The sequence below is a fragment of the Epinephelus moara genome, chromosome 15 (assembly GCF_006386435.1).
Source record: "Epinephelus moara isolate mb chromosome 15, YSFRI_EMoa_1.0, whole genome shotgun sequence".
Classification (NCBI taxonomy): Eukaryota; Metazoa; Chordata; class Actinopteri; order Perciformes; family Serranidae; genus Epinephelus; species Epinephelus moara.
In genome coordinates this window covers 9,214,879-9,242,788 of record NC_065520.1, presented here as the reverse complement: position 1 = coordinate 9,242,788, position 27,910 = coordinate 9,214,879, and the positions used below count along the sequence as shown (strand labels likewise).

Sequence of the window (27,910 nt, the reverse complement as noted above, 5' to 3'; positions counted from 1 at the left end):
ATTGAGAATTTCTTAATAGTACACCACCTCCATTTGCCATTTAGGCTGCATGAGATAATACTTGCTGAAATAAAAATGAAGACAAAGTTGTACCTCTTTAAATAAATTCATTTATTTCTGTAGGTTGCTATCCATAATCAATACAGACAAAAGCAATACTTGACTACCAGAATTTATAAATCATAATAATCATCTCTTGTGAGCATCACAATAAACATTATATTGAACTATGTACAATGGAAGACAACGACACATTCAGACTGAGTCACTCCAAGATCAATCTGCAAAAGAAGAGTCCGTTCATGGACACAGAAAATGGGGAAAGCGCTTTGAGACATGTCAGGGACAAAGTTCCTGGCGACAAAAACAAAACACTTGGCAGAGAGAGAAATGTACAAGGAGCAAAAGATCTTCTGCTCGCCACGAAAAGAAAATAAATCATCAATGCAATGTTACATTTGGTTCCACGGTTGTAAACTAGATTGTATTCATGTCACTATTGCATATGCCATTAGGTAAAGTGTGTCAACAAGGCAAAGAGATCTCTATAATAAAATAGACAGAGTATTTTTTCATATAGTCACAGAGACTGTGAGGGAGAAAGCATACAATACACTGTACAACCTCAAAGCAAAAACCCCGTCCCCTTTTTAAAAATCGGTAGCCAAAGTCTTTACACAGGAATATCATTGCAACATAGGTAAAATCTAAGTACTCTAGTTATTTTCAATAGATTGTTTTTAGTTAAACTCTCTCTATGTACACAATATACACATTCAAGACTCTGAAGATAAATAGATATCACAATTTAGTGTGGTACTGCTCCAATATTATTCAACTCTGTCAAAACCATTTCCCACATTGTGTGTGTGGTGTTCCCACCAGCTCAGCGATACATTCAGACATGGTTAAAGTGTTACAATCTACTGTACACTGAAGGGGTTGAGAGCCAGTTGGAGATGGCACAGCGGACGACACAAAGACCACACAGTCAGTATAGCATCAAGGGCTTCGTTTATGTTAACGGCCCATTTGGCTGCTATTTGGGAGGGTCAAAACTTAAGATTCTTCAGATTAAACTAACTTTTGAAATAAATAAATTATTCTCCTGACAATTTAAAAGTTAAATTTATAAGCAGTAAAACACCACTGCTACAGCGTTGGTATGACCAGTAGCTTAAGGTAGCTAATGTCAACTAGTAGCTAATAGTAGCTAAGGTCACCCAGTAGCTTAAGGTAGCTAATATCAACTAGTAGCTAATAGTAGCTATGGTCAGCTAGCAACTAACAGTGGCTAAGGTCAGCCAGTAACATAAGGTAATAGTATCTATGATCAGCCAGTAGCTAACGGTGGCTAATGTTAACCAGTAGCTAATAGCAGCTAAAGACAGCCAGTAGCTAATGGTGGCTAATGTCAACCAGTAGCTAATAGTAGTTAAGGTCAACCTGTAGCTAATGGTGGCTAATGTCAACCAGTAGCTAACAGTAGCTAATGTCAACCAGTACCTAATAGTAGTTAGGGTCAACCTGTAGCTAATGGTGGCTAATGTCAACCAGTACCTAATGGCAGTTAAGGTCAGCCTGTAGCTAATGGTGGCTAATGTCAGCAAACATTAAATACATGGGCCTTCTGCTGTACAACACTGACTGACTTTTCTCTATTTGTGCTGTTACATCATGTTTTAGCATTTAGCATTATCCCGTAGTTACATAGTTGCTCAGTCAAATAGTTACAAAGTCTTGCTTTATCTTATAACTTTACATGATTTCCTCTATCGGCCAGATCAAATTTTTGTCTGTCTGCCATAAAGATATATTTTTCATACATACATTCTTCATTGAACCTCCATGATGCGGCCAGATGTGGCTTTTGGCCGCTCCTCTTATACTTTTTCTGTGTTGCAGAACCCTCCTCCTCTCAGTGATTGTCCAGTATTGCTGGACACTTCAGCCCTCACTGGTTGACCGGAAATCGTCTCGACTGTGCCCCAACCTAGACATATTATTTTATTGGCTCCACCCCTCCGTCATCACCTCAACTATACAGTTGTACCGTCAAACGATATCACAGCAGGGAGGCCTACATCGAGCTCAACAGCAGGCCGTAGGTTTGAAGGTAGGAGTGTGTGAGGTTTTCAGGCTCAAGTGACTGAGGAACTGTGGGAGGTACAGTGCATTCAGATGCCTGGTGTTGTGGGGTCTGAGCTGACTTATAGAGACATGCATAACGCTTAAAGACATTTAGAAATATATTTCTTTAAGTCCAGCGCTTTGATTGGACAAAAATAAACTAGGTTAGAATAAATAAGAAATTAGTAATTAAGAAAATACTTTAATATCAATACGATAAATCAGATCTCAAGCAGCCCCACTGTACTGTACATTTCTGAAATAATATTTTAATGGTAAGCTAGGCTATTTACTTTCCACAACAGAATAACAATATAGAGATGTAGGTCCAAACAGACATACCGTAATAGAATATTTATCTCTTATTTCATAGAAAACATAAGGACAGTATAGACATTAAGGCATTGGGTAGGTCTTATCAGACATTCATCTTCCAAAAATAAATAACATATCTAATCTAAATATATTTATATACTCAGTGTACCAAGGTACCCTCACTCCCTGGGCCATTTCTATAGAAGGTTTCATTGTTCACTGTCATACCAGTTGGTCGTACTTTGTCTCAGAAACGCACTCGCACTCATACAGGCAGTCATAAAACTACCCTCAAGTAAATAAATAGCATCTGGGTACCATTAAAGTGTTGTTATTATCTGACTATCTTTGCTTCTGTGCTTGCGCCAAAATGTGGGTCACAGGAGAAATGGCCTCTGAAAGCGCAGGGAACATGAGACGCACCAATACACAACACACATCCACTCACCCGCCCACACACATGTACACAAACACACCTGTCTTGCCTTCAGCGAATTCATTACATGCATAGATGGTGACCTGCTTGTTTCCTAAGTGTGTGAGTGTTGCTGAGGGTCCAGACAGTCTTTTGGGGACACAGAGCCCAGTGGAAGGGCAAAGTTAATTCTTTTTAAAATTTCGAGCAGCAGCAGGTCGGTGAAGACGCCAAGTCAGAGGATACAGGAGTCCTTTAGTCTGCAAGAGAAGACAAGACAGAGATAGATGGAGTTAGTGGAAATATCTCATCACGTCTTCTTACACTCTCTAACAATCACATACTATTAAGTGCCACAGGATAAGCATTTGTATCCATTTGCATAAAACTGTCGAGCAAATTGTACTCAAATTTTTTTGACAAATAAAATACAAATGTGGTGCTACACTTCTTTAAGCGTTGCCGTTACCATCTGTCAGCAAGTTAAACAGTGCAAAATCGGCGATAGGAATGTTTCGCACAACATACAAAGATTACTCTATGGCGCTACTAGTGGTCAAAACTCCACATGGCACTTTTAATATTTTAACATAAACATTCCAAGGCAGCGTGAATATGCATTTCACTAATCCAATCCCTTGACTACTCTGCAGATCACTATTCAAACTACAGCAAATCAGCTTAATTGTGGGACTGTGGGTAAGAAAAATTCTGCCTGAGTACTACATAAAACTTCTTTGAATAAAAGAGCAGCTAATGTATAAATTATTCTGAGGAGAAACAGGTGAGTGGAGATATTCAAGAGCTCCTTTCTACTTGATTGTGAAAGCAGAAACAGTGAGTAAACCCCTGTTGGTAGCCTGATTATTTTCCCACAAACAACACTGGTGCCAACAATGCAGAACTTTGAGCCAGCAGACATGAGAGGTCTGAGAGAATAGTCTTATTACTGTACAGTGTGAACTCATTCAGACTCAGATTAAGCTGCGTTTCTGTGCCACAATAACAAGGAGACACTGGGAAAAGCAGCTTGGGTAAAAAGAACAGTGAGTGCTGCACACACAGGTTAAATTGGAGGGATTTGGCAAGTCTTAATGTGATTGTTTTATGTGTGTTTAGTATGAATTTGGTTCATTAAAGCCATGATGAACTGCTCGCCCATTCACCTAAACCCATCCCAATCCTCTTGAGTTGTGGAGAGATGGTGTGTCTCATTCTCTTAACACACCAGCTGTTTCGCCCGGGAAGCGCTTCGAAGGACGGCAAGGGGGGGCTGGAAGTAGGGGGCTGGTCGGTAATGGTTGTTATTACATAATCTATGATGAAGAGTGATGGGGGGCGGGGGTCTCCTGTCGCGCTGCCGTGTTGCTATGGACACACGCTGAGCAGAGGAGGACCAGCTAGCAGCAGTGGCAGCTGATGCAGCCCTCATCATATATAGAGAGAGAAACCATGCTGCATTTACAGTGCATTGGTAGTTAAGAAGGTTTTTGTGGCTACTGTTGAAAGTCTAAGTGTGGAGGAGGGGTTGGGGGCATTGCAAGCATACAGAAGGAAGGATTTGCTTGAAGTCAGGGCGGTGGTCAGGGGGAGGGAGGGGCACTGGGTCAACTGGAAGCCTCCAGGAAGTGATTCTTACAGCTGAGGAGAGGGCTGCGCCACTAAATGTGTGTATGGGAAACAGGGAGTGGGGACGAAGGAGAGGCTTCCAGGAGGACAATATCCCCACTGCAGTCATGTGTCAAGAAACCACAGGAGGATTACATGGTTGTCTTTGGGCTGGGAGAGTTCTATCAGTGCAGGGCTGATGAAACTCTTTAAAAAGCCGTCGGATAACCTCAAAAATGCACAGCGGTCGGGCTGAAAGCAAGGCTGTTTTTCTTAGTTCCTGAACAGTTGCCATTTTTGGAGCTATCATCCAGTTTATGTATAAAGAAACAGCTTTAGAAAACACTATTTTACTATCTTAATTCTATTTTTACGTGATAAATGATGAACAGAGAGGGATGGAGGGTAGGTGAGGACATTAGGGATGTTATAAATCCTAAGATAAGTCTCTGTATATTATATAATTTACTCATTTACAGTGAACAGATACCCAGATATGGTTTTATAGATAATTTACAAACAGATTTCTGCTAATTTTAGCATGATGTGTGCTCAGTTATGATGAGCTGAGATCTGTAAAGGCTAAAGCAAACAAATGCCCACACCTTGCATTAGCCAGCTGCTGTCCGTGGAGTAGCCGCTGGCTCTCACTGATCTGCCCCTGGCCGTCTAATCTCGCCTGCAGAGGCTGTAATCTCATCTGGAGCCGTGGCTGGCTAAATGTGGGGAACGCTGGCCACGCAGTTATCTAGCAGCTAGCGCTTCTGTCTGGAACATCCCGGCCTACTTTAGCCCCCCTCCTGCCTGTGCCATAACACACACACACACACACGCTGCCTGGAAACTCTGACACAAGAGCCTGCGGTGTTACGTGCGCATGTTTGTTCTCTATATATCAAGTAACATGGCATTTTGTAACTTGGCTTTTTGCAGCTGCTTTGTTAGGTTTGCAAGATCTCAGCTTCAATGCAGGTCTGATGCAGATGTAAATAAAGTATTCAAGAGCTTGTGTGTGTGTGTGTGTTTGAGCCAGCGTGCAGGGATGCAGCAACAACGGCTTGAACAATCAGATTGATGGCTAAAATCAGGTGTCACCTTTATGAATGATGCCACACATGCCAGCACAAAATGTGACATGCAGAAAATCAAGTAGAGCCACATAGGCGCCACTTAGTAATGACGCTGGCTAAGATTCCAGCTGTGGAAAAAGTGGTATCAGTGTAGCCTTTATGCAAATGTCTAAGTCTCAGTGTGTGTGAGCTGCAGAGAGGCAAAAGAAATGTCTTCATTATTGATTTATCTGCAGATGTGGTCTATAAAATGTCAGAAAACACTTAAAAAAGTGCCTGTAGCCCAAGATTATGTCATCAAAAATCACCTGACAGCCACATCTACTGAGCATGCTCAGAGCGAGTTAGAGATGCATGGCTGTGCAGCTAGACCCCTTTCGCTTGCTGCACCCTCTAACATCACACACATCACAGGAAATGTAAGTAACACAGATATACGTAACATGCTCTGGGGGCATTTCGATTTGCCCACCACATCATCCCCGTGATGACATCACCCGCAATACTACTGACTGAATGACGTTAAGGGGAAGCAGGATTTGAGTAGATGGACACGAATGCTTCTAATCTGACCGATGACTTACACACACACACACACACACACACACACACACACACACGATGCTGATGGTCACGCTCTCTGCAGCCTGTGGGTGCGGCAGATGGTGGGCTGTCATTAGCGGAGGGATAGTGAGTAGGTAGGGATGTGTGTGTGCATGAGAAAGAGACATATAGTGGTATGTATATGTTGACGTGCTAGTGCGGGCAAAGAGAAGGGAAATCAGTGTAATGAGAGTGTTTGCGTGTGTGTGAAGACAGGGCAGTGGCAGGTGTTTAACCCCCCTTTTCTCCCCCCAACTACACACACACACACACACACACACACACACACACACACACACACACACACACACTTGCCCTACAGAGAGTGGCCATCTGCCACAAGCACTCAGGAGGGACTCGGAGCATCACAGCAGGACTCCTCTGGTCTTGGAGCCCCCTTTTCCTTTTTCACACTCCTCCCATCCCACACTGACATATAAGTCTGACTGTAGTAAGAATAATCTCACTGTGCAAAATCAAGCTTCTTGAATCGTCACAGAGGAAGCAGGAGCCCGTCGCCGCCGTTAGATAAAGGTATTAGTCAGACAGAGGAGCTGAAAACAGAGACGGCTGACTTGGCTAATCTGGGTCTGGTACAGAACATCCACCTGGCTGAGCTGCGGCTAGCCGGGGCTGCGAGAAGAGACGGGGAACTGAGGTTAGGGCAGAGGTAAGCACCACCTTCAAGTCACATGGGCTGGCCCGCTGACAAAGCAAGAGGTAAACAAACACCTGACCCTTATGCCACGCATTAGGACATCTAAGCTGACTCTAGGTGGAGCACCAAAAAAAACCACATCCAGCTGTCAGTAGCTTATGACTTCAGGGGTTTTGTTGACTGGAAGCAGTGCAGTCACGTTTCTTTCCAAAGGGGCTGTCACATGGGTCTGGGGGGCTAAATTCTAGTTAGGGGCTGATTGTTTTTACTTTCATCCTGACAAATGCCCTGACAAATGCCCTCCTCACTGGGAGGGTTAGCTAAGATTCACTACTGTTTTTAAGAGGCTGTGGTGCTCATTTTTAAGATAGTGTGAGGGTAGTGGTATCTCGTAAAACTAGTCAACGTAAGGCATCCATTAATAGCAACAATATTGGCATGGCTTGTTGGGAGGGAGGCTAAATATGCTGAAAAGTTAGGCCGAATTTTGGCGAGGGAACAACTGGCGTGGCCATGTTCAAATTAGTCCCCTGAACTCTTATCTCAAGATATCTGAATGAAAATGGGTTCTGTGGGTGCCCATGAGATACAGAATACATTAAAATGGGATTGTTTTGAGCTCAAAGTGTTAACTGTACTGGCATCAGTCTATACACATCAGCTAATCGGTAATATTAACTGTTAAATAAGACATCAAAGTATATAACTATGTGCCTATGAACTTCAACAGCATAAAAGAATCCCTTAAATTTAGTTATGGCTTTTGGTTTTGGTGCCACCCCAAGATTTTCAGTGGCCCCATCCAGCCAAAATTCCTGGGGGCGCCACTGCAACTGAGGTGTTTGGCTGGAATTAAAAACCTGCAGGCCTTTTGGTCAGGATGGCACATGGTCCAGCGCCCCAGTGCAACACCCTGATAGACACAAAACCAAAGCCCTCCTCCAGTGGGGCCCATCACCAAAAACCCCAGTGTTGCACTTTGACCTCCTTCACCCCACTTCGCCACACAGCAGTGCAGTGGGACTGAGCATTCAGTAAACAAGCCATCGTGTCTGCCATCCTGCACTCCCAGAATGCACCTTGCTCGAAAGGGGGCCGGGGGGGGGGGGGGCTCACCAATGAGTTTATTTGTTGCTTTAAAAAGCCCAAGCCCCTCCCCTCCTCTTTCTACTGAGCATACAAGGCTGCGCTCCATCTCCCCCTCTCTGCTTGTCTTACTTCTGCTAAGTGAACAGCCTAATGAGGCAGAAGGGCAGTGGAGTGCACGTGCCATCCTGCTCCATTATGCACGCATTCGTTCGCCCACAAACAGTCAGGCTCTGGAAAACAAAACAGGCCTCTCTCCCTCTCTCTCTCTCTGCGCATCTCTGCCAAGTGCTCACGGATGCAGGCTACGCCACTGGAAAGAAAAAAAGATCCCTAGAAGAAAAAAAACACCCCCTTACTGCTCTACATGCATACGTGCTACAGTCCACATGTATGTGCATGACTGTTTTCCCTCCCTCTCCCTGCTCAATAACATCCAAGCTTTATTAGCACCATAAAAATGTTTGTACTCCATTAAAACATGAGTACAGAGCACGTGCGAACAGATGAAAACAAACATGCTAGCACATGCTGTTGAGAGTAATTTTGCTGTAAATGAAATTTGTGAAAGGATGCAGCATCATTAACTCAGTTTACAGCCTGTTTAAATGAAAACAGGATGTCACTTTTAAAGAAAGCATAAAGGAAAACTGATTTTCCATACTGTGATGGCTGCTTGTGTTTGTATGTTCCTCTGTATTTACAAGAACATCACAGACTGTGCAATAACAACAATGTTTAGAGCATTTTTTCTGTTGGATTTAGAGTGAAACATAATATGGTGTCTCTCTCCACACACAGGGGCCACGTGGTGAAATAAAAGCCACTTTCTATTCAAATGGCCCGCAGCCGGGAAACAAAAACAGGCCCCTCTCACAGCAACTTTTCAAACCCGCTCAGCCAGGAATGTGGACCGTGACATCCAGTTACCTGATGGCTGCATAGCAACTCTCCCACTTTGTTGTTTTCCCTCAGTGTGCCTGCAAGGACACAAACACATATCCACTTGTGCAGGGGCCTCACATGTCAGCATACAACCCCTCCTCCTGTGCCAACCCCTTTTACGTGCTCACAAACACATGTGAGCTCACTGTGTCCTGTAAACGGCGCAGAGACGGGGGTCAAACTTGGCTTTAATGCCAACATTCTGCCATCCCTATTTGTTTACAACGTCTGCTATCCCATGCCACAGCTTTATTTGGTCCACTAGGATATTCTGGGACACGGTATTGATCATGGAGGTGGTGGGAATAAAAAGTCTATAGAGGTCACATTGATGTGCAAGACATCCTAAAGCCTACCCAACTGAAAAACAACAGCCGGAAATGCCTGCGGCTCAGTGTGACATTAGGAGGCCTTAACAATACTTGTGGCTAATGTTTCATAATGAATCTCGAGCCTCTCATTTTGCACATTCATTCATGATAAGCGTTGGTGGAATCCCAAAATCTGCTTGTGTATTTTTAGTGTGTGCAGCCCACGACAGCAGCGGGGAGGCAGCGTCCTGCTCTGTCGTGGTGCTTGTTTACTTCAGAGCTCCCAGCCTGGTCACGTTTCATAGCAGCCTTGTGCTGCGTTCACATGTTGTGGGAAGTACAGGCAATACCAAATATGCACATGTCAAAAAACAAGAGTCCAGTATGATGTACTGCAACTAAAACCAGAAACCACTCTTCTTCATTTTGACACTCCAAACCTCTGTTGTTTGATTGCAAAAGTAGCCACAAGACACCACACATGTTTCAGGAAATGAAAGTACTCAGAAGTAGGAGCTTAAGAGGAGCACCTGAAGGCTGCATCAGCACCACCTACGTGTACTTTGAAATCCACAGAGCCAGATTGAATTTGAATTTGAAGGAAATACAAGTTTGTCTTCATCCTTGTTTTTCCTCTCCTCCATTTGCCTGCCAGTTGTACAGTGCCGCTCTCTTTTCCTACAGTAAAGTCAAACTCAGAACAACTGTTCACATTCCTGAAACACTTTTTTTCCCTCCTTTAAAAAGAGTAACACCTGCAGAGGCTTTAAGTTGAAAGTTGAAATAAATTATTTAGTAGAACACATCTGACAGCAACCTCACTCACCTTTGGCAGTGGTTGCAGCCTCCTTGAATCCCAAACAGACATATGGTGAGCTGTGTAATCCATTGATACCCCCTTTGCAGCTGCTGGTGGGTTTGAAGCCAGCCAGGTCCTCGCATTTCTCCACATCCCTGTTGTCCAGCAGGTTCAAGGCAATGTAGTTCAGCCCGTTGGGGTAGCCGGCAGAGCTCTGCCGGTTCACAGGGCTGCCGTACTCCTCGTCTGAGCCCTCGCTGCTCCGGGACGAGATGTTCTCCACCGAGCTGTGCCTCTTCACCATGTCGCCACGGGCAAAGGAGGGGAAGACTGGTGTCACAGTGGCAGTGGAGGAGAAGGTCTCTGAGCTGTGGCGCCGACGTCCCTGCGGATTGGCGCGGATCACCTTGGCGGAGCAGTCGGGGTCCAACGTGGAGGAAGAGGTGGCTCCAAGCAGGAAGACCCCAATGCCTTGTGGGACTCCCTGGTCCTCCAGAGAGAGCCTTCTCTCCCGGCTGCTCTGGCTGCTTGAAGTTCAAAATATGACATGTTTAGTCATCAAATAGGCAATGTAGATAAAAAAAAGAGACCATCAAGCTATTAAAACATTACAGAACTGCTAAAATATTCAGAAAGGTGTTGAAATTTTGACGATTAGACACTTTGTATTACACATTGTACATTTGTTTGTTGAGTTAAATGTACATTTGTTCATTCAGAGTGATTAAAATGCCAGTTTTATCATATAGTACAAACTGTTCAGAACATAGTAACTGCTATACCACTATGTTTGCCTTAACCTGGGATCAATCATACAGCCAGACTGTTGAAATACATGATAATAAACAGATACCTTGCTGTGTTCTGAGGAACAAGCTGCGGAGGCGAGCTGGTCATCCCAAACGTCATCTCAGTGTAGTCATTTTTCACCTCATCACCGAGGCCCTGAGACCCTTTCTCGCCATCCAGATGGTACACTTCGTCCTCCTCTGAACACATGGATAACTCTGGGAGCGTGTCCAAGCGCTCAGCGGGAGTGTCAGCCTCCTTGGGTGAGTGTGAGCCCAGCTCCAGGTTCATGTAGTCTGTCAGAGAGGACCTCCCGGGGCCCCCACTGCTGGAGCCCAGTGATGAAGACTGGCTCTCTGTGGATACAGTGGAGGGCGGGGAGAATCTGGCGCTGCTGAAGTCAATGTTGATGTATTCTCCAGGGCTTCGAGGTTCTCCGGGGAGGGGGTGCTCGTTCATGCTGGGCAGGGTCCTCAGGGTGTCCAGGGAGAGCCTGTTAGGCCTGCCGAGCCGCCCTCTGTAGGCCAAGCTCTCCGCCCGGTTGTGTCTGATTGGGGAGGGGACCGAGGGGCTCAGCGGTGAGGTCTGAGCTGCACTGGGCTGCATCACTGAATAATAGTCTGACTCCCCCAGCCTCTGCCTCAAACTCTGAGGGCTCATCAACACATACTGGTTGCTCTCCTCATTCTTGGAGGCTTGAAGTTTAGCAGGGAGCGTGAGGGAGCCGGCCTGGTACGCTGACCTCACTGATGGAGCTTCACCAGCCAGCAGGCCCATGTAGTAGTCAGGTGGGGTCTGGAGTGGAGGTGGGTTTCCAGGTGACATATTCATGTATTCGCCATTCCTGTCTGGGCTCTCAATGGAGGATTTGGAGCCACACCACATTCTCATGTAGCCATTGTCCTCCAGAGAGCTGCTGCAGGGCGAGTTGGTCTTGTAGCCGCCGCTGGCAGCCGCCTGAGGATGCACCCTCGGGTTCACAATCTGCTTGGGTGCTGAGACACACATTGGGCTCATGGGCACGTAGTTGTCTACCTTGCCAGACTGAGCGGCTACACCTGGTGTCATTGGCATGTAGCCATCATCTGCGAGGTTGCTACTGGAGCTCCTGGATGAACCGATTTCAATGTCACCATAATCCTCGGGGTAGCACACTTTGGGAGAGGCGGAGTGGGAGTTGTGTCCATGGGCCATCCTCATGAGTGTGTAGTCATCCAGGGAGGCTGAGGAGAGCGGCGCCACCACCCTCTGTTGACGTGGTGTGGTGAGGGAGTGTGTCCGCTTCCTGTAAGCCTTGTCATATGCCAGCCCGTCACCACCAGCCCCTGACCTGCTGCCATTAGCCCCCTCCATTATCATATAGCCACAGGGGTCGCTCATGTCACGGGATGGAGGCGTGCTGGACAGAGAGTCAGGGGTGTCGCTGCGGGTCAGGGGGAGGAATCTGGGTTCCCCTGGGCTGGAGCTGTAGTCATCACACAGCATGAAGCCAGTGTCACTGAGGGAGCCAGAGATGGAGGCGCTGCAGCTAAAAGGTCGCCTGGCTTTATCAGGAGTGTAGACACCAGCCCCCCCTCGGGGTGACATGCTGATGGGGCTGGAGGTGCCTGGCGGGGAGTTGGACACCGGCATGGACCGGCTGTGATGCAGGTTGGAGGCGGACTCGAGCATCCTGCAGGTGCGCCCACTGCTGAGGGTGTGAGACCTGATGAGGTGGTTCCCAGAGTTTGGGCTGGTGGGACTCCCGTTCACAGATATGGACATGGACACAGGTCGGGTCACGCTTCCATCGCCCTCACTGGCTGTTCTTATCCGACAGGACGTGAACTTCCTCCCTGGGGATGTAGCTGCCATGCTATCTGTTCTGGATCTCCTCACCAGGCCCGTCTGACTCGGGGGGAGGTTGTTGAGGTTGCGTCGTGTGGGCACAGAGATTGGGTTAGTGCTGGCAGACTGGCTCTTGCTCCTCGGCCTGAACTCTGACAGCTCCTTCATGGCCTTCATTGCCTCGAGGATGGTCTCATGGATGTTCTGCGCCACCACAGAGTCCTCCGCCTGCATCCAGAACTCCCCAGGCCCAGTGACCGCTGAGCGACCCACCTCTATGAAGAAGAAGCTGTCTGAGTGGCCACATCTCCTGATGTTCATGAGCTGCAAACTGACAGCAGCTGTTTCTGAGTTCAGTTTGACGAAGCTGATGGTCCTGCTGGACAAACACAGCCTGTACACTCCAGTGAGGTTCTTGGTCTGACCCAAGCCTTTGGATTTCAAGTTGACCTGCCATACCTCCTTGTAGACAGCTGTTGCAGGAGTAATGAGTCCGTAGCTGGCTTCCTCAAAGCCCACTAGAGAGGAGGTGGACGCGGGGCTGTCGTACACTTTCCCCTCGGCTATGAGATCAGTCAAAACCGTGAACCAGCTCTCCTGCTCCTGCTCGTTGTCCGCAGCCACGGCGAAGTACTCGTCCTTGGTGTAGAGGGCGATGAGGTGCTTGTGTTTGGCGTCGGCCCGTTTGTTTACGCACAGACAGGAGTCCAAAGTTATGACCCTTTTCGCGGCGGACTTGTTCCTCCATTTCTTCTCGCTCTCATAATACTCCAGCCGGGCAGGGCAGCGCTCCACCGGCTCCCGGAGCACGAAGAAGCGCCTGTGTCCGTGTTTCTGCTTCCTCAGGTATCCGCACTTCTTCACACCGTTCGTCCCATTAGATAACAGGTGTCCCCCCGTCGCCGGAGGACTTGCCATTTCTCTGCGCGTCTCCTTTTCAAGTTCCAGATAAGCTCTTGTTCTGCAGCAAAAACAATAAAACTTTACAGATAACCCGTTTTATAATAATCTAGTCCATCGCAGACACTAAACTGTGTCCGCGCTCCGTCACGGTAAAAGCAACAGTGCAGTGGCACCAGAGCAGGCACTGATCTGATCCTGGAGAAAAACAACATGTGACGCTGCTGCTCTAAAAACAGAATAAAACACAGAGTCATAGGGGGGCGGGGTGTGCTGCAGGGGCCGTGCCTGTCCATCAGCCAGCTCTGACGCTTCCTATTGGCTCATTAAATAATTCAAGGCAGGCAAGCCCCGCCCCCTGCTGCTCCGACTGCTCTCTGGTGTAGAAACCACGGTACAAACAGAAATAATCAGAGGAAAAACAATTCCTGGGGACTGTAAAATGAAAGTGTATGCAAAAACACCCTATGCATGTTTTATATATACTTATTTATAATGCAGCAAAATTAAAATACATGATTATTATTTTACAGTGTGATTTACAATTAAATCCCTCAATTTGTACAAATGAAGATTTAAAATGTGCAACATAATGCTGGATTGTAACCATTCATTTATCAGGCAGCGAACTGTGTAAACAACCCTGACGTCCCACTTGTTATATAAGGAGCGTTGTGGCCTATATTTAAACATGTGGGTATTCCTCTCCAGCTGGAACCTTGTGTTTCCCATTTCAGCACCTCAACATTTATTCTCCCATCAAACACTCCACAGTGAACACATCAGGATCGTTATTGTGGTCATCATCTGCTGAAAATGTCGCCTTAGTTGTGTACAAACAGCGACAGGAAGGAAGCTTTGTTTTGCTGTTAATCTGATGTGCTTTCATGCTTGTGCTGCACTTTGCTTACAAAATGTTCACGTTGAATGAAAAACAGCCATCTCACAGAGGGGGAATGACTAAAGCAAATGCGCCAGAGGCTTCGTAGCAAAAAACAAGCTGCAGAAATGCTGCCATCATCTGGCTGCTGAGGTTCACTCCCTGCACACAGCTCGTCCCACACATGGTTTCAGCTAAAAAACTTTTCTACTCAGAAGGTAGCAGGGAATAACAAGCGCTTGATGTGACTGCATTAGGCTGTGAAGGGCCTGTCAGATGACAGGAGGAAGCAGGCAGACATCTGTTTTATCAGATCATCTGGGTAATTATGTCAGTAATTCTCCCCTGTGATCTTCATGATCATGTCAGTGTGGGGCAGACCCCCCGCCCACACACACTTGGATTGTTTTTTATAATCTCCCAACAAGCAGATTACACCTCTGTCAGTGAGGTGTCAGGGTGAATTAGATGCTATGCTATGCTTTGACTCCTTCTTAATGAGCATATCTGCCCCTAAACAAACACATATACTCCAGATTAAGGGTAATCCTGCCCTCTCTAATCACTATTGTCCTCATGATTGTTATTGTCTGGTGTGTGTGTGTGTGTGTGTCTGTGATTCTGGTGACATTTGGCTGTTGCCTATTTTTCTGTTTTTCCACAAGTGTTAATTTCTTGGGGTTAAGATGGTCCGCAGCATGTGTTTTCAGCATTATCTGTTACATATAATCTGCGATATGAGCAAAAACATAAACACCTCCACTGGGATTTAGTAACACATAGCAGATATAAACAACCTGAGGCAACAACAAGGGAACAAAGAGATTATTGTTGACACTTAACTGGCAGAGACGTACAATAACTTGGCACCGATACTGAGGGAATATTGCTGAATGCTGAATATTGTTGTTTTGATACTGAGTTCATGGGATGTGGTGTACTGATACGTTCCCACAGGGTTTACTCCATGACTAATCTGGGTGTCTTATGTCCGCCTGCAAGCCTGAACTTGGAGATTTTTTTATGTGTGCTAGTGTCCAGGTGTGTCACCACCTTCATTATAATGATTCTGTTGTGTTATTTGTCCTACACACAAATATTGCCATTTTTTCTTTTTTATAATTTGTTCAAACGCAAGTCTCTAACTTTGCTAACTCAAAAAAGGCCAGCTGTTCCTTTTATGCAAACAGATGTTGATACCAGTAAAGCAAAAACATCTGCAAAAAATAAGGAGCTCTTCTACCTCAGCGGGATATTTTGGGATTCTTTCCACCGCTGGTTCATTTTCAACTGCATGAGGCCACCACGCTATGCGACACTAGTGTCAGCAGGCCTGAGAACAGACACTTGTATTCCCAGAGTTGTTTCTCCAGATGATTCTCTGGAGCAACCCCAGTTTGAGTATCAGTTCCCTGGCTGAAGTAAACAACCTTTGACAGGCCTGTTTTACAACTGAGAAAAACTCAAGGCCCACTTACTAGCTTTTTCTGGAGTTTTCAACTGCATGTAACGGTCCTCCTCAGCAGACACGAGTTAGCATTTTGCACTGCCAGTTCCCTTGTCTCAAAGGCAATAGGTTTTTGGTTATTTGCCTGAAATAAGGTCTGTGGTTAACACAAGCTTAAGAAACTTTTACGTTTTCTTCTATTGCATAAAATAGGTCAGTGAAAACCCCATTTGTGAATTTTGAAGCTTTTATGTGTCTTAACAAAGGTGTTTGCTAACAAGTAGCTAAATGAGACTACAGAACACCATCATGCCTAACATGGCTTTGCAGCGTTGTGGTGGTGGTGATGTTGAAGTCACGCACCACAGCGTAGTTTGTAGTAGCCTAACGTTAGCTTTTTATCTCTGGCAATTGCATTTACGCTTCAAAAATCATAAAAGTGGTGTTCATTTGTGACAATTTTCTGGCTGAACAAAACATGAATTGATATTATTGAATTGTTGCCACATAGCTTATTGCAGTGATCCAGACTCCAATGGAAAAATCCCACTGGCTTTTTTAAAGGAACTGGGGCGACCCTAACTTCCTGTTCAGCCTACAAAAATAATGTCATCCCTGCAACACTCTGTTGCTGGACCTGAATGGCCTCCACAAAGTCTTGTGTTACCAAATGTTCTGTCTTCCTCACTTTGGTTTCTGCTTCTTGTTCATAAAGTCTACATATGTAGTGTTACACCCCACCCTTAGGCGGCCCTATGGGGCAAACAAAACATCTTAAATCCATGGGATTTATTTATTACAAATAAATCAAGCAAACAAGACAACAAAAATCCCACGCTGGGAGGCAGCAGGACCAGCGATCCCCACACCAGAGGCCTCTCTTCTCTGCTGCTGGCACAGGAGCTCTTAAACACCTCCTCCATGCCAGGTGTGATGCACCTCGTTATGTAATGCAGCACACCTGAGCAGCTCTACAATGGAAGGAAAAGGGACAGCAGCAAAGAACACACACAGCCAAAACAGTAGCTCAACACAGTAGTCACACAGAGGCCCATTTTCTTTTTAAACCCATTATGAAATAGTTAGAATGAAACAAGCACAAGAAAATGCATGTTTACAATATCACAGAGTAGACAACAAATATCAGATTTCCACTGGGGTCCAGACTTAGTGCTTCTTGTTGCCAGATTGTCACACAACACGGTGTAAACACTATACATACAGATCAGCGTACCAGAGGGTCATAGCAGAGGATCAGCTCAGAACCAGAGGTTTTCCATGTTCACTGCTCTGAAGCACAGAAAGCCCTTTCAAACCTCAGAGCCTCCACACATGCAGCTTTAACTTTAGCACCTCAAAGATTGTTGCTCACTTAAAACAAGTGAGATTATGACCCAGTGCCTTGAGGTTTCTGTCAGCCTGATATGGATGAAAGTTCATTCTAATCATTGATTAGTCTGATGAGTAACAAATTATGTGTTTAGTCTATAAATTTTTGTTTAATCTAAGCTCTCCACAGTCATGTTAAAAAAAAAGATAAAAATGTTGGATCTATTAAGGCTATAGTTCCAGGAACATCCCAGCAAATAGCCCACTAAACGCTGCACTAATACTGGATGTAAGAAGATACTCAAATGTGGCCAACACAACACTGACCTCTGCTGGCAGAAGGGAAAAACTGCAAGCCTCAAAGTGGAAGCCCAGTTCTCCCAGTAAAAAGTTAGGCATGATAAAAAATAGTTATACTCCTGTTAAGTTAAAAGTTTGACTTGCAAACTTAAAACCATAAGATTCTTCAGCATACACACTTTTGTGATCCAATTTTTATTCTTCTTATTTCATCATTCTTCCATAGGTTTTTTTGGACTCCAACTACCTCTGCTAATTTGCAGCTACAGAAATAATTCAAATATTAAAATGCTCAGCCCCATCTCTAAGGCCATTCTATGCCTGTATTTAGCTTATTTTTCTACCATTTATACTTTTTAAAATACTCCGCATTTTTAGCTTTTATTTGATATACTACATCCCAGTGGAGAAAATCTTAAAATCATCTGCTTCCACATACTCTCAGCTACTGACTTAATTTAAACTTAAAACGGGTTAAACCACTTTGAGCTATTATACCTGCATTTAGCTTTTTGATATATTTTACAGTAGCCATGAATTATTATCATTATTATTTTCAAAGTGAGGAAAAGTAACTGCTATATTGAGAAGGGAATCTCTAGCTAATTTATTTACAAAACTCTCAGAAAATATTCCCCCCCCCCATTTTACTTTCTTTGTTTTTGGAAGGATGTTAGAGTCACAGTTTCCCCATCAAAATAAAGCAGAATGAAATATTAAAAAAAAAAATAGTGTAGTGAACCGGCTGTGTCGCAGCTTGTGAATGGCATAGACATATATACGAATGGGACCAAATATACTTCACTTTAACAGTACAACAGTACAGAGCTGTGGACGGCTGACGAGTACGCACACGGATCGAATGTTACGCCACTTCCGTTTTTACTTTCTGAATCAATCAAGTCAGCTAACACTACGCAGGCTATTAATTTCAAAATAAAATCCGTAATGACAAAATGTGTCGTTTTTTGTGAATAAACGGACAAATTTCGATGAAAATCAAATTGAACCTTAATTAAATAATAAATCAATAGATATTTAACCATATTTGAATGCTTTATGTGCCCTTTTGTATTAAACATATACACTACTTTTTAAGCTAACACTTCCGGTCTGGTTGCGTTTACGATAACCGTCGTTAGCTTGATGTAGCTCAGGCAGAAACCTAACAAACCGACTATCTGCTATCTGTGATCAACGGTTAGTCCTCCAGCTACACACGGAAACATGGGGTCCACCGCTGTGCTCTGTCTTTTAATGGTCGCCTCTGTCTGTGGAGAAGCTGCAGCAGAAAGAAATCTAGTATATGTGACTGTGGTGAGTAGTATTTATATTTAATATAACGGTACGGAAGCTGTGTTGAGCTCTGCAGCGACTCGCCGCGTTTCGCTTCGGTGTGGACAGACGTCCACGGAACTGCACTCAAAATTTAAGAGGTTTTGCGTTTTATTTGCTTCTCTGTATACATGTGTATCTCTATGGACATGAATTAAGTATGTCAGAAAGAGTTAAGGTGTTTTAGTTAATTCGGCATAATAATAATTTACCTAGCAACACTATTTTTTTTTAAAGAAGCTCAGTTTGTGTTTGGTTCACACCTCTTGCTCGTAATGCGTTAGAAGACGAACAGGCAAGACCTTTGCAAAAGTTGACCTTTAATTTACATTAAATTGAACATTAAATGAATAGAAGTGAATTGGAAAAAGTATTAAAGTTATAAGACGCCAAGAAACGAGCAAAGTCAGTCTTACAAAAGGACATAACAGGAACTCTCTTCGCAAGTGCTGACACTTTAAATAAATCATGTCTTAAAAATAAGTCTCATAAACTCTCTTGTTGAGGTTATTTCTGTTGATCCTGCATTACAAGCCTTATCTGTCTGACCTGTCACCTTTAATCGCCTACTGAAAAGCAATTGTTACAAACTTCTGTTGACAGAAACTGTTCACATGGTGACAAGCCACCTGTACTAACAATACAAACAACCAAACTACACTGGGGAATGATATGCTGATTTTTTTGGGGTCAGTGCTGGTCAGATTGATAATAATCTGGGTCATGTACTCAAATGTAGCTCCTCTGATACTGAGACTCATATCAAGAAAGCACTGGTTAAAGTATTTGCAGGTGCAGCTGCCTAGCCTTGATCCTGTTCATAGCTTACCCACAGGACCAGTTTGACCCATGGAAGAAAGGCAGTGTGGCAAGGCACACAAAAGTTATGTTGGCGGAGGAAGAATGAGCCACACACTGACGTCAATGCAAGATGATGCAGAACACAAGCAGGCAAAACTGAACAGTAACATCAAGCTCTGTGCTTAATCTCAGTGCTGTCTGTTTATATATAAAATTAATTTCAAGGATACAACATAAGTGCACCACAACTTTTCTGAGGCTTTTATTTTGTAAGAGGGTTTTAAATGGCTGTTTGTAGCATTATAGCTGGATTAAATGTCTGTTTCTCTCACTGCCCATTATCTATACACAGTAGAAACCAGCACTAAAGCACCACTCCCAATTTAAGTGTATACATTAGCACATTTTTGCATGTCCTCTTTTTGTTGTGATATGTCTCAGTGTTAAATGAAAGCCAGTGACTTTTATCTGGCTGCCAGTTTTTTTAAAAGATCATAATCTCTCAAAGCTAACTCACTGTTTCGAGGATGAGTGGGTTCAGTTTCCCACCCTCTATCTTTTTCATGGAATGTGTCATGGATGTGAGAATTGGAATAGCATTGGACACACTCGTGTTTTTACCATGTTAAAGCCATGACACCAAGCATCTTGGTGTCACGGGGGTAAAATATGATGCTGAGAGGTGAGGGGAGTCAGTTCAAAAGGACAACATAGATTTTCTCATATGGAAGTTGTTGCAACTGCAACTGAAGGAGTTAGTGTAACACGTTGTTCTTACTGCACTCATTCTTAGGAACGGTTACCTAGTAGCCTGTAAGACAGCCATTAATGATCACGGAGCAGATAAGATTAGGAGTTCTACAGGGATAATCCACCCCTCAAATAGAGGTTACACACTTTTTCAGCTATTTTCAGACAGATCAGTCATGCATGCTCTCTACACCAGAGAACCAGAAACTAGCACTACTCTGAAGTGGCTCGGAGACTGAAACCGTTCTACTTGAGTAGACAGCTGATGTGGTGGTTTCTCGTAACAGGACCTGATCGACTGGATGCAGATATTACTCTTAACCTCCACCAACAAAGGGGGTCACAACATGAGCTCTCCATTTATCATTAAAGGAGCTGTTACAAATGGAGGGCCCAGTTCACAGACACAGGTCCCTTTACTCTGTTATTTAATGGCTTTGACACTGTTCATTATCGTCCTTGACTTCCTTGTTTTGTTTCTGGGCATGCCCATTGTATTTGGATTCCTCAGTTGAGATGTTTTATCTGTTTGTCTTCCCTTACAGTCTCTGACAAACACTTAGCAAGATCGTCACTATCAGCTGACTGGATTTTCTAGTAGCCAGTGACACAGATAAAACTAGGACAAAGCTTTTGGCTTGATTCAGTGTCAAAGGGGGTGCACAGTGGTTACAAATGTTATAATGTCATAAAGTGGAACAATAAGCATCATTTTAGGAGTGATATCAAATGCAGATATCTACCCTGAAACGGGGGGAAGTTGGGCCTCTAATTAGGCCTGTCAAACACAAGTCACATGATGATAGAGTGGAAGTGTTATTTGCTGACAAATCAGCCTTCCAGTCTGCTATAAAAACTTAATTTGGTAAATACATTCACATGTTCTCATCATGTGCGTTCTGCTGTTGAATTCATTTGCAACTCCATTTATCAGGCATACAATATACGTCAATATGACATTGTATAGACAGTGATTCAGCTTGCCTGTAGAAAGACCCACCCATGGATGTCACATTTTCTGATGCCATAGTGGAAGATTTTTATTTTGTAAAAAGGAAAACATGTGTTGCTAGTTGGGTGTTGCCTAACTGACATCTTTTCTTTCTCCCTTCCAGTTGTTTCGGCACGGTGACAGGTCACCAGTCAAAGCCTATCCTACCGACCCCCACCAAGAGAGCGACTGGCCGCAAGGCTTTGGACAGCTGTCACAGGTATGATGAATATCTTATGTACTTTTTATCCTTCCCTGATATTGTTTGCTTACCTTTTTTCCTAGCAAAATATGACAAACATATGCATGTGTCCCCGACAATTAAAGCATGAAAATAGCAGAGGACTTTTATTTTGACAAAATAAAAGACATTCACACTATAAATTGATCCAGAAAAGGCACAAACTGGTGCAAAATTTTAACCAGAATAGAGGAAATTAAGTATGTGATTTTCAAACTTTCCCCCAAACCCTCCGTTTCATGTGTCCCCCCACCAATATTAAAACAAATCCTTCTCCCTTGATTAACTGTGCAGGTTATGTGCTGCATTAAGGTCTATGGAGGCCCATTCAGTCCCACTGTATTGATAATGACCTGTATAGTTTATGCATGCTATAATGTCATGCAAAAATCGTCCAGTTCGTGCCAGTGATCACAGCAGCAGGAAATCTTTCTCCACTCTGACTGCTGTTTTGATGTCAATGTCTCACACAGATTTTCTGCTCTACATTAGTGTACCAAAGTTTGAAAAATTACCTCCACGCAGTGACGTCGACAGGAGTGTGATGGCCGTGTTTTTGTGTTTTTTTAGGAGGGGATGAGGCAGCACTTTGATCTGGGCCAGTTTTTAAGGAAACGGTACAAAGGATTCATCAGCGACTCCTACCAGAGACACGAGGTAAGATTTCACATCACATGGCACCTCGCTAGGATGCTTACAGACAGGCGATAATTCATATGAATATTTAGGAGAAGGGGCCCCTCAGCACGTTGGTGTTATACAGGGTTCCTACTGCTGCTGGAATTCCTGGAGCATGATGGGGGAGTTTTCTTAGAGTCAACCAAACTCTGTTGCCTTCCCTTCAAACTCTCCAGTATATTTGGACTTAACATACTTCACTGTGTCTGTTTCAAGGCTGTGATGACCATGCAACGAATTGTAAATAAAGTTGATCTCTCACTGGTCTTTGTCCTCAGATCTCTGTTCGCAGTACAGACTACGATCGCACCCTGATGAGCGCTGAGGCCAACCTTGCAGGTTTGAGCTTAAGCTAACTCCTCTTCCTCCTACGTCTCTTCCATCTAGCTACAGTACATCTTTCTGCTGTTTTTCTTCCTCATGTTAACAGTCTTTTGCCGTCATTTAGGTCTCTACCCACCCAGTGGTCAGCAGGTCTTCAATCCAAACTTGCAGTGGCAGCCGATACCTGTGCACACGGTTCCACTACGTGAAGAGAGGGTATGTATACAGTATATGAAGGTTTTATCAGTGCTCCTCCTCACTGTGTTGTCTGAACTCTCTGTGTCTTTGTTTTTAGCTTCTGTCTTTTCCTCTGAGTGACTGTCCCCGCTACAAACAGCTGATGAATGAAACTGAGCACACAGAGGAATTTATCAATGTCACCATTAAATACAAGGTACGGGAATATTAATTCTACGTCCTGATTATGTTGATATTACACAGTTGGATTTTTTTCAAGTATAAATATCTGAAAATGAATGCGTTCCTCTTTTCAGGACATTATAGAGCTGGTGAGGAATAAAACCGGATTGAATAAGACTACTGTGGAAACAGTCTGGAGTGTGTACGACACGCTCTTCTGTGAGGTGAAAGCACACACACACACACACACACACACACACACACACAGAGCCACAAACCACCACCAGCAAAAAACAAGCTTAAAGCGGAAGTGAAAAGCTTTGTATTCATATTTCTGTTGACTTTTTGTAGGTATGGTAACAGCATATTTGTGTCATCACCGAAGGTTTATCTCCGGGTCGGAAAAGTGAAGCCAATGCAGCAGTAATCTGGCTCACAGGATGTTTCATTTCAAAATAAGAGCGTCCTGTAACTTCTGATTCAAAAACTGTTTGAATTTCGACAGAGACATTCATCCAAGTCATGTGTTAACTTCTGGCGGGCTAGATAGTGACTGACCAAATTTCAGCGCGTGTTGGTTTTAGTCTTGTGACTGAGCTGACCTCATCAGTTTTTAAGGAGCATGTGGACAATTTGGCAAACAAGCTGCTAGAGGAACAGGACTGTGCAACTAGTAGCAGTTTCAGATCTGTGTTTTTGTGCTTCCATGCCGACGACAGCCGTGGCAGAGGGCATTATATTCTCGGGTTGTCTGGAAACATCTAGACCATCTATATCTATACCAACGTCAGCGTCTATTATTCAAATATGCAGGGGTGCCCACATTATCATGAGTCAAATACACGCACAAAAAGTGTGAAATTTCAAGCATGAGCCAATTATGAAATCAGGGACAGCAGGGTCATTGAGTACAGCCACATGATAATTAAGCAACAGTGTGAGAGATGGTTGCAGAGAGAGGACTGCTGACAAAGTGCTATCAGGAACAACAAGACAGTTTGTCAACTTTAAGTCCCCCTCCAGACATGTTTTAGGGTGCGCTTATGTTAAAATTCTGTTTAACATGATTTCCCTAAATAATGGTTAAAGAATTAAAAATAGGCTTGAATCAGCATCTTGTATTTGTTCATGTTGTTTGTTAGCTTGCAGGCTAACTGGCAGTGGTTCACACAGCACTAGCGGTTGTGAAACATATGATAATATTTGCTATGATGGGATTTTTCTGTAGATAGTTAGAGGAAGGAAGCTCCAGGGTCCCATTTACATCCCAAAACTGCACACTCTACCATGTTTGCTGTCAAAACTTTCACTATGCTAATGCTAACTCTGCTCTCTGTGCCAACAAGGCCGCTCTGCGCTAGAGGTTTTCAGGTTTCTATGAGTTATTGGCTTTGAACCTCAGATTTTAAGGAAGTGCATAGACATCTTCCCCTTCAGCAGAGGAATGTGAAAACACCTCTCCTGTGGTGGTGGACTTTACTACTGTTTGATTAAAGCTTTTAGGCCTTATTTTAGTCAACTGTCTCTCTCATGGTTTTCTTATTTCCCTCTGTTGTGCTGTGTGTGTTTTCAGTCTCGTCACAACATGTCAGCTCCTGGTTGGGTGACTCCTGATGTCATGGGGAAGCTCAGAGAGCTCAAAGACTTTGGATTTCAGGTAAAAACAGGTAGCAATATCTGTGGTTTTATTAGTTTTGGTGCCTCATGATGGTCTAAATACATCTTTTTTTGAGTTAAAAGCGTTGTAATGATAAAGTTTGATGTCCAATTTTCACAGGTTACATTTGGGTTCCACAAACAACAAGAGAAGAGCCGGCTGCAGGGAGGTAGGTCAGCCTTTTCATGGGATTTATTGACAATAGGCAGATCAAAGAATAACACCAGACCTATCTTTTAAACACAGGATAAAATTAAGAACTGCTGTCTGTCTTTAAGGTATGCTGTTGGGTGAAATAGTGAAGAATCTTTCCAAGATGGCCGTCCCAGACCCAGAGCAGAAACTAAAAATGATGATGCTGTCAGCGGTAAGAATGACTTTTTGAACTAGAAAAGTACACTCAGTAGAGTCCAGACCTCTGCCAGGTGTGTCTGGGGGCACATTGAGCGCAGAGCAGGCTGTGTGTCCAGTGTGTATTCATGACAGTGGTGGAGTTACAGGGCGACAAAATGCAGGTTGCATTATCAAGATGTAACCGGAGTAGAGAGGTTTGGTGGAGACAAACCTCGAACACAGTGTCTGGTAAAATCTCTAGCTACTTCTTTTTTCCTTTTCCAAACAAAGAGGAGTCTCACTCAGTTGTCCTTCCTGGTTCTGTTGCAGTCAAGGCGGCGGCGAAGATAACAAAAATGTCAGTAGTATGAGATTAAGAAAGATACACACACTCACACAACCAGGCTTAGCATAGCTGCCCATGTGTTCTGACTGTAGCTTCATATTTAGCACACAGATGTGAGAGTGGTTGATCTTCTCGCTTAACTCTCCGCAAGATACGAGTGCATTTCCCAAAATGTCAAACCATTTTTATTAATGTGTGTATGTGTGTCTGTTCCTCAGCACGACACCACTGTAGCCGCCCTTCAGGCCAGCCTCAATGTGTTCAGTGGAAGACAGCCGCCATATGCCTCCTGTCACATATTTGAGCTTTACAGGGACGACAACGGGTAAAACGCACACACACACACACACTTTGCACATTGCTACCTCTATGATTTACACCATGAGTGACACAGCAACAGGCTACAAGTCACTTTAGGTGAAAGCTGGCGACATGAAGCTACAAACTGACACTCGGCACTTGTCTGACATTTTTTTAGGGCTCTGTTGATACTGTGAAGTGTCAACCAGTCATATGTTTTTGTGTCTAGCTGTGGTACTGTGTTATCATAGACTGTAAAACTCTCTCTTTGTGTCCACGCAGCTCTGCTTCGGTGTCGATGTTTTTCCGGAATAACAGCAAAGTGGAACCATACCCTATGCAGTTGCCAGGCTGCTCCCTTGACTGCCCCCTAGATGACTTTGTGAGGATTACCAAGCTCTCTATTTCAGATGACAGAGACAAAGAGTGTCAATTGCCTGCAGAAGGGAGAGATAAAGGTAAACACACATTAAAAACTGAAGAGTGCTACAATAAAAAGAGATGATTGATTGTGCCACTGCTGATAGATCCTCTCCATTTGTCTTCAGAAGTGATCATCAGTCTGGTGGTGTCCAGCTGCCTGCTCTTGTTCCTCATCGTCCTCCTCCTCGGCATTGTTTGTTGGCGGAAGGATCCAATCAGCAACCGGGGGTACCACCATGTGATCAACGAGGAAGGTAGAGAGGAATCCTGACAGAAGCACAAACTCCTCCCTCGGAGATCTACAAGCCTGGTATCTTGGGACAGCAGCGATGACGATGAACTTTAAACTCTAAAACTCCAGAGAGAGCTTTTTGATGGTTTCATCATCGCGTTCATTGTGGGACCCACAATTATTAGAATTTTTTTTTAGGTTTTTGTCCATAATGACCCCGTTTCTATCGGGTCAGAGAGAAGAATTTAAAAAAACATTTAAACTTCAGATTTTAGACAAGCACAGCTTTTTCCTCGTCACTCTAAACTAACATGAGTGATGAGGCATTGTTAAGGGTCCAGGTCTGATTGCTACATCAAGAAAACAGCAGGGAAAACTTTTGTATTTTAACAGTTTGGTAAAGTAACTGCTGCGTTCCCACGTCATCTGATCGCATATCAGCCAAATGAGTTCATGAGTTCAACAAATATGTCCCAGATTTCTGCTCAGAAAGACACTGTGTTCGTCATTCAGTCTGCATTTTGGGGATTTGAATGGCTGCAGAAAAGTTTAGAGAGATGACGAAAATAGTTGTGATTTTAAATGAAGAAAGAATGGTCTGGAAACGTAATGGAAAATGGTGAGCTCTAGGTAATGTCATTGCAAATTCTTGCAAGAACATGTATGTATTTTTTTAGTGTTTTGCATCATGTTTTCCTCCTGGCAGGTCTGATTGTCCTTAAAAACAGCACAACTAAGACTTAATTAAGATGAAATTAGCTAAAAAGACCTCTTTTTAACAGAGTAATTTTGTTTTGTATGCATGTGATTCATTTGTATGCCCATGTGTCGGTTTATTCATGATTCACCAGTTTGTGTGTACTGTGTGTGTGTGTGTGTGTGTGTGTATTGTCACTGAAGCCTAATGACCAAGCTGCCTTAAATGTTTTAAAATTGTTTGTTGAAGTTTTTGATTTGAACTTCTTCAAACAGGTGCATTTCATTTATCAAAGGAGCAACAGGGTGGTGTTGGACTGAACAGAGAGCTGGTTACAGAGCTACATGACTGCAAGCATCCACCCCCCCAAGTGTCCTTCGAACAAGACACTAAAACACCAGCGAAACAGCAAATAAAAGTCAAATAGATAATTTAGTTTTCTGAGTGTCAACAAGAATCAAATGTTTTGTGACAATATAAACCAGCTTCTTACAGATATAGCTTACAGCTTCCATTAATGATTAAACATGATTGCTTTTTTAATTGTGAATATGAACTTTGGAAACACTGGAAACCTGTACATTTGTGTGTGTTTTTGAATCTGGATTAGATTTGAATTATTTAAAAAATGAAAACCTGTTTGTCTTTGCACAAGTCATTTAAAATGCAGAACATATATTTGATGCTTTTCCTTGAGCAACATCAAAGATCATGAGCTGTGTACCTAGAATGTTCAACACCCAGGGTTTTATACAACTTTGTTCACCTCTGGTCTTTGGATACAAACTAAAAATTAAATATATAACAAAAGAGTAAAAATCCTAATCCTTGCTTTCCTGCAAGTCAGGATTCTGGACTTTTAATTAATCTCAGTCGAATAATTTCAAATTTCTTTCATGTTGTATGAAATTAATAATCAGACTTTGAGAATTTGTTGCTTGTTAGTTGTTTTTTCCCAGAAATAAACAGTCAATCATTGCGAATGTTGTTTGTAGAAACACAACATGGAAACAGCAGGTAACCTGTTTGC

At 43.7% G+C, this 27,910-nt stretch overlaps 2 protein-coding genes across 3 annotated transcripts; one reads left to right on the top strand and one right to left on the bottom strand.

The window, feature by feature from the left end:
• Window positions 1-87: 87 nt before the first annotated feature.
• Window positions 88-13,687, bottom strand: LOC126401694 (insulin receptor substrate 2-like). 2 transcript variants are annotated; one of them, XM_050063107.1, is made up of 3 exons: window positions 10,794-13,687; window positions 9,968-10,467; window positions 88-3,120 (listed from the first exon to the last, which is right to left on the bottom strand). In XM_050063107.1, the coding sequence occupies exons 1-3, from the start codon at window positions 13,472-13,474 to the stop codon at window positions 3,116-3,118; spliced, it is 3,186 nt and encodes a 1,061-aa protein (XP_049919064.1). In that variant the 5' UTR covers window positions 13,475-13,687; the 3' UTR covers window positions 88-3,115. The 2 variants fall into 2 exon arrangements, with proteins under 2 accessions (XP_049919064.1, XP_049919065.1); XM_050063108.1 differs by having other exon boundaries at window positions 9,968-10,464.
• Window positions 13,688-18,567: 4,880 nt separating this feature from the next.
• On the top strand, window positions 18,568-27,519 carry acp2 (acid phosphatase 2, lysosomal). Its single transcript, XM_050062999.1, has 13 exons — window positions 18,568-18,729; window positions 21,414-21,509; window positions 22,101-22,187; window positions 22,487-22,547; window positions 22,657-22,748; window positions 22,828-22,926; window positions 23,027-23,116; window positions 24,466-24,549; window positions 24,670-24,718; window positions 24,828-24,916; window positions 25,447-25,553; window positions 25,811-25,986; window positions 26,077-27,519. Exons 1-13 carry the CDS (start codon window positions 18,640-18,642, stop codon window positions 26,220-26,222), a joined length of 1,266 nt encoding a protein of 421 aa, XP_049918956.1. The 5' UTR covers window positions 18,568-18,639; the 3' UTR covers window positions 26,223-27,519.
• Window positions 27,520-27,910: the final 391 nt, after the last annotated feature.

Coding starts and splice junctions, on each gene's coding strand:
- LOC126401694 (XM_050063107.1), bottom strand. CDS start 13,474: ATGGCAAGTCCTCCGGCGACGGGGGGACACCTGTTATCTAATGGGACG. Junction 10,468..10,793: donor GTTCCTCAGAACACAGCAAG/GTATCTGTTTAT, acceptor TTGAACTTCAAG/CAGCCAGAGCAGCCGGGAGA.
- acp2 (XM_050062999.1), top strand. CDS start 18,640: ATGGGGTCCACCGCTGTGCTCTGTCTTTTAATGGTCGCCTCTGTCTGT. Junction 22,749..22,827: donor TTCCACTACGTGAAGAGAGG/GTATGTATACAG, acceptor CTTTGTTTTTAG/CTTCTGTCTTTTCCTCTGAG. Junction 24,550..24,669: donor TCAAAGACTTTGGATTTCAG/GTAAAAACAGGT, acceptor CAATTTTCACAG/GTTACATTTGGGTTCCACAA.